General features: G+C 53.3%; 1 protein-coding gene across 25 annotated transcripts in view; it reads left to right on the top strand.

The window, feature by feature from the left end:
- SCRIB (scribble planar cell polarity protein) overlaps positions 1 to 10,919 on the top strand; it is a 97,540-nt gene continuing 86,621 nt past the window's right edge. For 13 of the 25 annotated variants that reach the window (XM_032119104.1, XM_032119123.1, XM_032119121.1 and 10 more), the window contains exon 1: positions 2 to 222. In XM_032119104.1, coding sequence (XP_031974995.1) covers positions 61 to 222 — 162 coding nt within the window. In that variant the 5' untranslated portion in view covers positions 2 to 60. Of the gene's footprint in view, positions 223 to 10,919 lie in introns of all 25 variants that reach the window. The other 12 variants (XM_032119101.1, XM_032119102.1, XM_032119100.1 and 9 more) reach the window with 1 other exon arrangement.

Raw genomic sequence — 10,919 nt, 5'->3', positions numbered from 1 at the left:
GTCCTATCCCGGCCCGGCCCGGGCGATCCCGGCCGGCTCGGCCCGGCCCGGCCCGGCGCGATGCTGCGCTGCATGCCGCCGCTCTGGCGCTGCAACCGGCACGTGGAGGCGCTGGACCGGCGGCACTGCTCGTTGCAGGCCGTGCCCGAGGAGATCTACCGCTACAGCCGCTCGCTCGAAGAGCTGCTGCTGGACGCCAATCAGCTCCGCGAGCTGCCCAAGGTGAGCCCCCGACCGGCACTGCCGCCCCACGGCTCCTGGAGCGCGGCTCGGCCCGGCCGCGGCCGCTCCGGCCCGCCCGAGCGCTGCCCCGGCCTGCGCGGTCCCGCTCGCCGAGCGGCCTCCGCTGAGCCCGGCGCCCTCCCCGTGCTCAGGGGGCCGGGGCCGGGCGCTTGTGCCGCGGAGCAGCGGCCGCGGGGAGTCCGTGCGCCCCGCGGGGACCGGCGGGCGCGGTGCGACCACCACGGGCCGAGACCGTGGCTGAGGAGGAGCCCCTCCGCTGTGAGGGGCATGTCGGCTGCTCGATTAGCGGGATAAAGGGGTCCCCTGCCCGCGGGGAGATCGCTTTATCCGAGTCATCAGTCCTGTGACAGTCACTGCCAAGCGAAGCACAGCATGAATTAAAAAAAACTCTGGTTTAATCAGTAAGCTGCAAAAAGTGTCGAGTAAGTTAATTAAAAGCGATAGAACTGCTTTATAGTTATGATCGTAGGGCTACAGGGATGCTCCAAGGGCTGGAGCATCTCTGCCGTGAAGACAGGCTGCGAGAGCTGGGGGTGGGTGTTTGGCCTCGAGAAGAGAAGCTCTGGGGAGACCTTAGAGCCCTTTCCATTGCCTAAAGGGGCTTCAGGAGAGATGGAGAGGGACTTTGGACAAGGGCCTGGAGGGACGGGACAAGGGGGAATGCCTTCCCACTGCCAGAGAGCAGAGTTAAAAGGGTTATTGGGAAAAAATTCTTTCCTGAAGGGTGGCATGGCCCTGGCACAGGTTTCCCAGAGAAGCTGTGGCTGCCCCCTTCCTGGAAGTGCCCAAGGTCTGGTTGGATGGGGCTTGGAGCAGCTTGAGATAGTGGAAGGTGTCCTTGCCTATGGAAGCGGGGGTGGGACTGGATGGTCTTTAAGATCCCTTCCATCCCAAATCATTCCTTGATCTGGGGCTCCAGCCTGCACTTGCAGCTTCTGTTGCCATTCTGTTCAGCCGCAGAGCTCTCCACACAGGGAACACCAGGAGAAGCCCTCCGTGTGCTGTTCCACGCCACCGTGATCTCTGCAGAAGCAGAGGACTGGACATCTGCTCCACTGCCAGCTTGGCCCAGGATCTCCTGACTCCCAAGGCTTTGCTTTTGCAGGGCAGGGTGCTGGGATGGGATGAGCTCTTGTGTTTGTGTCCTGAAGTACCATGCAGCTGGAACCCAAGCCGTGATGCTCCCATTCTGCCTGGTAATCTGGTACACGGGATGCTGCAGATGGGAATTTGAACCTGCCTCTTGGGAGGTACTGGGCTGTGGGATATTCCAGAGGAAGTTTTATTGTGTATCCCCTGTGGAGACTGTATGATTTTTTTAAAGTTATTTAAGTTCTGCCTGTGCCAGAGAGAGAAGGTGTTTGACTGCAGTGTGTTTGGAGAGATGGTCTTCAGAGAATATAGGCTGAGTTGCCTGTTTATTAAAAAAATTGAGAAGTAGGTCATTAGCTTTCAAGTTTTTTATTGGATTACTGACATGTTATGGAATTTATCATTAAATGTAGAAAAAAAAAAACCCTTACAAACCAGAAACTTGGTTTTGATTCAGACCAAAGTAGTTTGGTTCAGTTTTGTTAAAACATACAGTTGACGCATCCCCACCCAAGCAGATTCTCTTGTCTGGAAGCAGCAGTTCTTGCTCTGGTATTTTTGGGTTCTGTTTGTCTTTCCTGCTTGTCTCTTCCTGAATCCTGGTGAGCTCGGCTGCCTGTGGGATTGAGTTGTGAGGTTGTTTAGGTCTGGAGACACCAGTGTGATACTCTCTGCTCTTCTGTCAGGTAGCTCAGCATCTTGTTGTACTTTAGGTGGGAAGATTTCCCAAACTACTGGGAAATGTGTGTTATGGGCAGGCTGGGACGTGGGAATGGGTGTCAGTCCCGTCTGCAGAGGAGAGTGATTGCGACACCCGTGGAGAACCTGCTGGTCCCTGTGCTCTCAGCTTCATGTATCCTGCTGAACAGTCACAGCCCAGCCTTGTGCTACATGGAACCCCTTGGAACTGGGACAACCCGGGGTTTGTGAGCTTGGAAGAGCATCTTTTGGATTATAAATGCAAATTTTATACTGACATTTTACTTAGCCTGTGATGGTGTGGACACAATCCTTCCTGTGATCGCAGGTGCTCTGTGTGTGCCCTTTGTACCTTCCAAAGAGCTTCTGTTTCACTTAACTGTGGCATCTGTTCGGCCTGGAGCATCAGGGTTCTTGCCATGACCTGTCCTGGGCTCACAGGCTCCTCTCTGGCATTTGAGTTCCCCTTTTGGAGTCTTCTGGCAAAGAATTATTAGAAGAACAAATTGAACAGAACAGTGAGGTCCTGATCCCCTGGTCTCAAGGAGATGAAGTAAATCAGGAGAGGGACAGAGAATGGGGAGCAGCAAACGGTGTAACCAGACCCAATATATAACAGCTTTTGCACAAGGGAAGTGAACGCTCTCAGGATGCCTTCATCTGTCTGGGAAAGGCAGTAAAAGGTAGAGCCATTCCCCATCTGATGGCAGAGGCCTAGAGTGTAAATGATGGCCCAGAGAGGGTGGACAGGGAGCAACTGACTGCTGCCGCTGCTTGCAGGAGAGCATTGAGTGAAACGAAAAAGGGCTCAGTTCAGAGCAAATTAAATCATTTTTCATGCAAAATGTAGTTTAACTGAGCTGCAGAACCACTTGGCACATGACATAACAGTGCTTTGAGTTAACATGAGCTCAGGAGAGAAGTGGAGCAGTTCACGAAGGAGAAAACCACCAAAAATGAGGATCTGCAGACACCATTGTGTGTTTGCACTGCATGTCCTGGGAGAGACTTGGAGGGAGTTTGGCTTTGGACTTGCTGTACTCACACTCTTCCTTCTCAACCCCTGTCTGGAGCTGCTGAGGGCTTTCTCTGGCCATGCCAGGTGTCAGCCCATCCCCAGCCAAACCTAAATGCCCTCATATGACAGCTGAACATCAGGTGCCTGCCGCTGTGGACAAGAAGGGAGACAAGCAGAGCAGTCCTGAGTGCTGCGGCTCCTGAGAACAGCCAGGGACTTTGGGGATGCCAGAGGTGCTGAGCCTTGGAGACACGTTGGGCAGAGAAAGCAGACTCGCACCCCACTGTGTTTCCCCTTTCCAGCCCCTCCAGGTTCCCTGTGGCTGGTGCCATGGTTGGTCCAGAGGTGTGTGAGGAGGAGGAGGAGGAGGTATGCAGTTGGTAGAACAAGAAAGCAGGTTTGATCCACCTTAGGTTTGACTCTGTGTGTCTTGAAGGTTTGTGTTCGCAGTGCTTCCCTGAGCAGTGCCAAGGTGTGTTTGGTCCCAGGCACGCAGGTCACTGCAGGAAGGATGTTGCTGTTGGTAGGGACAGATACATAAGGCAGGAGTAGGAATCTGTGTAGTATGAGGTGGATATGGTGATGAAAATTGAAAATAAACTGGCCTTCCACCAGGAAGAGGGAAGGTGGGAACACTGGGTTTAGGCACACACTGCCCCTGAGGGATGGTGGTGGGCAAGGTCTTTGGTTGGGTCAGGGGGATGTTTTCCATGTGAGGAGCCCTTCATGGTAACAAGGCTTTTGTGGGAAAGAGACCCTGGGAGGAGGGTTTGTGCTTTCCATGAGGGAAGGTGGAGAAAGGGCAGTTTGCTTGTTTCACAGAACAGGGCTGCACATGCCCATTCCATGGGAGAAAGTCTAAAGGACACAGAGATGTGCCTGTGAAGATCTGTCAGAAAAGTGGGAATGAGAGAACATTTACAGCCTTGGGCAGCAAGTTTGTGTTTGAGGGCTCAAGCAGGGATTTTAGGGAAGACTTCTCTGTGGAGATGATTTTTGGGGTGAAAGGATTGGAGGGATGGCTTTTGGAAAGATCAAACAACTCTCCTGAAAATACCTGAGTTTATATGGTTCCTCTTCTGAGGGGTTTCTTACCCAGCACCAGCTGGGTTTTTCAGATGGGCTTTTATGTGTCCTTATTCCACCCGTTCCAGAAACATGGAGTCTCTTGCTCTTTCTGTGGCACCATTTTCCTCTGCAGAATTTCCAGAGTGCCCTTTGTGCTGCTGCTCTGCTCCAGATCTGATGGGATGCTCTGCCCATGTCCTGGGATTGCCGAGTGACACTTACTGTGCTTTCTCCTCACTTCTCCCTTCCCAGTTGTGGAAGTGAACCTGTGTTTCTCTCCATCCTGTAGTGCTGGGTACTCTTCTATCTGCTCTTGCTTCTTTGTTGCTTGTCCCTTGTGGAAACTTGCCTGTTTTGAGCCTAAATTTCCCCTTAGGGTGGCTCTGCTTGGGCTGTTTGAAGGGATTGATTAAATCTGTGTGGGAGCATCTGCTGCCCCATTGCAGGGATTTGCTGCCAGGGTGATACCACATGATTTAATGAAAAATTATAAATTCCCTTTGATAAGTTGCCTGTGCTTTCCACGAGGGTGTCTGAATTCCAGAGGTGGAAATTACTTGCTCCGTGCTGACTTCTGCTATACCTATCTTGCAGAGAGTGGTAGCTACAGGGTATCGGCAGGAGCACGGTGGAGAGCAGATCCTGCATTGGGGGTGTAGGTTTTGGAAATACAACTGGTTTAATCACTGCATCAGAGCTGCCTAACACCTAAGTCATCCAGGCCACTCCGTCAGCACTTGAGAAGCACAGGTCTCACCAGGAAGGAATGAACACAGTGTGGAATTTGGAGCACTTGGAGGTGGCAGACGACAGAGCCAGTCACAGCCCAGAAGGATCCAGAGACTCTTGGTGTGCTTTTGGAGGAGTGCTTTGGTTTGGAGTATGGGGAGGCAAAAGGGAGGTTGGAGGAGACCTGGGTGGAGCAGAGCTGGTAGGACCTGGTGTAGGAGGACAAGAGGGTGGAGCTGAGTAGGAATTGAAATCCTGAACAAGTCTGTGCAGAGGGAGGAGACCTCAGAGCTCTCGTGTGTCAGCATGGGTGTGCACAGGGACAGGCCAATGGACACCTCCTGGGGGAATACTGGGGCTGGAGGTGTCTGAGGCTGTGGGCAGGCTGTGGGCAGCACAGAGAGGAAACCCAAGGGCTGGCTGTGGTCCCAAGAGTTTTAGCAGTGGTGCTGAAGAGGGAAGCCCCCGGCATTTCAAATGTAGGGGCTGCTTTGCTTTTTCCTCACTACAGCTCTCATGGCAAACTGAGCCCCGTGCAGAAAACACTCTTCCCGCTGCTCAGTGAGCTGATAACCACTTGCACTGGAAATTGTGGGAGACGGACACTGAGGAGAGGAGCCCATTTCTGTCCAGGGCAGGTCCTTCCCTGTCTGGGCTTGTTGCTGTTTGCATCATGGCAAGGCCCTTTGAAACTGGCTGGGTTTCAGCAGTTCCTCCTGTTTGGCTGCTGTGGCTTGGGGCGAGAGCATCCATGTCCTATGTCCGGAGCCAGGATCCCACTGCACCAGGGTGAAGCTCAAGGCCATGGTTGCTGCTTTCCCAGAGCAAAATGGGGCCTCACAAAGCTAATTAAGAGCAGCTTTTAATTTCCTGGCGTCTGAGGGCTGTAAGGAGGATCTTGGGTTTTATTTACTTCCATGGAAGGGTAAAGCTTCTCCTTTTAATCTCTCTGTACTAATAGCCCTTCCCTGAGAAAGTCAGGGAGCCGGGAATCCTCCGTGGCTCACTGTGTGGAGCCAGCCTTGGAGCCTGTCAAGGCTTGATGTGCAGAGGGCACCTCCTCTTGCTCTGGATGTGCTTCTTTCCATCCCAGGCTGTGTCAAAGCTACAGCTGCATTTGTTTAGCAAAACCAGCCAACAAACTGGTTTCGCTTGCTGGTTGTGAGACTGGTGTGCAGAGCTGGCATGGCTCTCCATGCTTTGGAGGACCTCAGGAACCCCGTGGGTTAATGGGACAGCTGGATGTGTTTGTCTCTCCAAAAGCCATGTGTTCTGGATTGCTGCTGCCCAGAAGTTAGAATAAGCGTAGGCCATGTCCCCTGCATCCTCCCATGGTGACAGCGGAGGTGTGGGATCTATGCTGGGGGTGGCAGCAGCCAAATAAAGGCTCAGTCACGGAGAAAAGAGCTGATAAAACTCCTGGACATACAATTCTTGGATACACAAACAGGGAACAGGAGAGAGGCGCGCAGATGGAGTTTACGCTTGGGGTCTGTGAATGGGAAGTGACTGTTAATATTCACTTCCCTGAGCTCCGAGGTGTGTTCAGCTCTGTGTGGGACAGGCGTGGGTGTGCTGTCCAGCCTGGGTCTCCCCAGCAGCTTGGCTCTTGGAGGAGGTTCAGGTGCGTGGAATAGCGAGGTACAGAGGCAGCTGGGCAGCAGAGAGCTTTAGTGGCGTAAAAAGTTCATGAAAATTCAGGTGGCCGTGGTTGGAATGGCTCTGCCTCTCACCAGACCTTCCTTGGCACTGGTGTGGTACTTGTGGGGAGGTCAGCGGTGGAAGCTCCTGCTCAGTCTTTCCCAGGTTGTTATAAACCTCTCTGTAGCTCTCTGTTGGGTGATTTAACACCTGCCCTGTCTGTGGGTGCATCACTGCCAGCTTGGTTGGCCCCTTTGGGGTTCCTGCTGTTGCTTGCTGATGCTTCCCTGTGTCGGTTGCCTAAGCCTTGCTGGTGCTCCTGACACTGTCTCTGAAGCCTGAATGTGACATTGCAGAGGCCCTGCCTGCACCTCACACGTGTCTCCAGTTCCCTTTGGATGCTGCTGAGTGTCTGCCAGGAAGGGTTAATTCATTGATGGTTGGAGGTAGAGGCAGGGCTGGGTTAACCTCTTCAGGTCTCCTCTGACGTGTTCTGTGTGTTTCCTGCATTTTGGAACACTGTTTTGCCATCTCCCTGGCAGGAACTTGGCTGAGGCAGTGGTGGGAGTGTGATGGATGGAAAGGATGCTCTGTGCTGAGCAGAGGATGTGGCATCACAGCATCTCTATGGGCTCCAACTCCTTGTTCCATTCCTGGTTCAGGGCATTTACTGGTCTGTGTCTGGGCTGTTTCCCTGGGAGCTGCTCCAGCACCTCCTTCCTTGTGCTCTTCCTGCTCAGAGGAGATGTTTGAGTCTGTGTCCTTCCACTCAGGGACACTTAACTCTTCTTCAAGACTTCTCCAGTCCCCCAGATGTGCTTTCCTGCACCCCAAGGGTACAGTCTGCCACTGAGTCCCCTACTTTGCACCAGTTACCGGTCTTGGTCTTATTGCCTTGACTTGGATTCCTGGTATCAGGGTTAGACCTGGTTTGTTGGGGTTTTTTGGTTGTTCTATGGTGCCTCCCTGTGCTGGATAAACTTACTTATGATTTCTGCCTCAGGAAAACACAATCCAATTGGAAACAATTTCAACAGGTTATTGTATAGTACAACTTTTGGCATTGTTCCCTTTGCTAATGGCTGTGGCATTACAGATCAGTCAATTACTTTCTGTAACTGCAAGTTGACCCTCTGCTGAGAAGATGGTTTAGAAGTAGATGGTGTCCTTTGGCTGAACAGGAGAAGGTGATTCCTGAGGTGCTGGTATGCCAGGGAGGGGCCGGGGTGAGAAGTCCTAAACTGTAGGGCAAATCAGAAAGGGGCAGAGGTCCTTGGGTAGTACTTGTGGTGTGCTGGATTTGGCTGCTTCAGCTGTACCCAGGATGCTCTCCCATGAAATATCTCCACAGGTCTCTCCAGATTAATGCTTTTGCAGTAGAATCACAGAATCATTGAGGTTGGAAAAGACCTTCAAGATCGAATCTTGCCTTTGACTGAACACCATTTTGTCAACTAACCATAGCACTAAATGCCATGATTATTTCATGTATTCCAGTACTTCAATGGAAAATGCCCCTGAATGCCCTGAGCCTGCTGCAGGGATTTCTGGTCCTTCTGACTTGCCCCATCCCACCACACGGACCAAGGTGGAGGCTGAAATTGTGGTCGGGGCCCCTCTCCTCACACAGCCATAGTCTACTGCTGCCTCGTGTTGAAGATCGGTCTGAGAGCATCGATCACTTCCCAGGCCTTCGAAGCAATGGGATGCTAATTGTGGTGTCTTGATTTAATTCTGGCTCGGGATTGCCTTTCTGGGGGCCTGGGTTGGTTTGTTGTTTCACCTGGACCAGAGATTCCTCCCTGCTCCTAGTTGTGTCCTCGCTGTGTGCTGGGCAGCAGTTGCTGCCCTGGCCCCTCTGAAGGGGACAGCATTCCTCAGTCCTGCTTCAGTGCCTGAGAAGCAGCAGCTGCTGAGCCTTTGGCTCGGAGACAGCTTGCTTTGTCTGTGCTGGAATGTATTCCCAACACTTAAGTGCTTTTATATATTAGCAGTGCATTCCTCAGGGCCTGATACGGGGTTAAATAGTCGGAAATCCGCTGGTCTGCGTGGGGAGGGCTGTGGGGAGGGCTGTGTCCGGCTGGCAGGAGCAGTCTGCTGGTCACTGGTCTCCTCCTGGCTCCAGTGTGTGGGAGCATGTGGGGCTAGTCCTGTTCGCTGCCCTCAGCGCCCCTGCCCCGCCTCGCTGGGCCCCTTCGTGCCTCTCCTCCTGTGGGCAGGCAAGGAGTGTCCCCTCTCCCCGTGCTCTCTGCTCTGGGTCTGACTGCAGACCTGAGTGTGGCTGGCATGTCAGCGGTGTCTCTTGTCTGAATTGCCTCCTTTCAGGTGTTGGTGACCATGTGCTTGTGGCCAGAGAAGTTCACTAGCCTGAAGCTAGTTCAGGATCTGGCAAATACTGTGAGGAGTGGAGAAGGAAACACTTCTGGAGTGGGAGACAGCTGGGAAGATCCGGTGCTGGGGGGACAGGTGGTCTGTATCCACTGCCTGAGGTGTTGTCCCACACCTGCTGAGGTGGGTCAGACCAAGTCCCCAGGTGACTGGCACCTGGATGGTGGTTGTGGTACCCTCCCTCTGGCACCAGGGTTGCCCCTGGGGCTCGGTAGCAGCCGCTCTGCTGGAGCTCCAAACTGATATTCCCACCTCTCAGCAGTGTGATTGCTTGTTTGACCTCTGCTCGTGTTAACTCAGTTATCCTGATCAGATTTTGGTGATTATTCTTGAATTAAGCTATTCTGGGAATAACCATTGCCTTCCTGGTTTCTCTCTGTCGGGAAAGGTGTCTCTTGAGTTTGCTGCCCTGGTGCTGGCTAGAGGGATTGGGCTCTGCTGGAAGTGGACTGAGTCCTGCTCTGCTGAGGGAGCTGTGCAGCCTCTGGAGCTGGCGTCCTGCCTGTGCTGCCCAGCCGTGGGATACAGGTCTTTCTGGTTCTGTGGCCTCACCTGTGCCATGCTGGCTTTGAGCACAGTGACTTGGAAGTGCTGGGTTTAACCTTTGAGCTGATCAGCTCCTGGATGTTTTGCTTTGCTTTGCTGCTTCCAGCTCCTCCTGACTCTATCCCAGGCTGGCTTCCCCCAGAGACAATGCCACTGGCACAGGTGTCACAGATCTCTCAGCACACGTGTGAGAGGAGGGGCCCCAGGTCCCTTCACACTTCACCTGCCTGTAGGTCTGAGACAGGCAAGGCAGACACGTGTGCTCACATGTCCCAGTGCCCAGCTGTGGAGCACGCAGCAGTCTCTGTTTCCTCCAGGGGCAGGTCTTAAGATGTCAAGCCCCTCTTTAACCAGGAAAATGGGAATGAAACACAAGGCTCAAATACATGAGCTGGTTTTGCTGTCAGCATTTGGGGAGCTGCTGTGTTGCACTGGCAGATGGACAGATGGATGGACAGACACCTCCGACCTGCAGTGCAGGATCCCATGCATTCATCCTGCCTGGTGACAAACACAGAACTTAACTAGGAGCCCAGCCCATGGTGGCATGGGAACCAGGCCCTGTTGCTTGTGAATCACAAGGAGAATTGTAATTATTTTCCTGCTGCACAGTCTGATCCTGCCTTTAATTAAACATGTGCTGTCCTGCTGGAGTCAGGGACTGTACCAGCAGGGCTGGACAGTTGGACTTGAAATTCTCTGAAGAGAAATGAGAGGTGAGGAGGCTGAGGAGGACTTTAGCATGGGCACTTCCATGGTTGGAAGGGTTGGCAAAACCTCTGCTCTGGAGTAGAGCTCGTGTTGGAGGAGTTGTCACACAGCAGGCACTGCTGGGGTGCTTGGTTGCTACCAACACTGCTGGCTCAGGGCTAGTGTCTCGGGGCAACCTGGGTTGTCACACATTGTTTTTGAGGAAGAGGAGGTGTCCAAGCCCTGCTATTTGGGCAACAAAGCTGGGAACGCTGTGGCAGTTTTGGCTGCAGAAGCAGGAAGTCTCTGTCCTATTCCAGAGTGAAGATTGTGTTTGAGATGTAGACCCCGTTCCTGATCTCCAGCTGTAGAAATTGTCACTGCCTGGTTTCAGAGCCATTGGCCTGAGTGTCAGGTGGTTGTGACTCTGTGGTTAAGCTGGTGCCTGACTCCTCTTCCCCTGACATGTGTCCTGCTCCCCTCCAGTAGCGCTGCTGTTTCTCACCTGCAGAGATTCTGAGGTGTTGCACTGAAACCTGCCTAAAGCCTGCTTGGCTGAGGGAAAGAATGTCCCCAGGGCCTGTGGTGGCATTGGGCAACCACCCCCCTTCTTGCCTGCTGTCGGCAGGAGGGGTCCTGGGGCCAAGGCAGCTCCACGAGCTGTCTGTGCTGAGGACAGCATGGCTTCCTCTCCACGGAAACTGGTAGAGGAGCCCAGGTGTCTGTCTGTCCTCCTCTCTCCCTCTAACACATGGAGATGGCTCTCTTCCAGGTGCAGGTGGGAACATGGGGGCTGGCCCTCCAG

This window comes from Corvus moneduloides, chromosome 10, assembly GCF_009650955.1.
Source record: "Corvus moneduloides isolate bCorMon1 chromosome 10, bCorMon1.pri, whole genome shotgun sequence".
In the NCBI taxonomy this organism is placed as follows: Eukaryota; Metazoa; Chordata; class Aves; order Passeriformes; family Corvidae; genus Corvus; species Corvus moneduloides.
The sequence above is the reverse complement of the archived record's forward strand: the minus strand, read 5'-3'. Positions and strand labels throughout refer to the sequence as shown.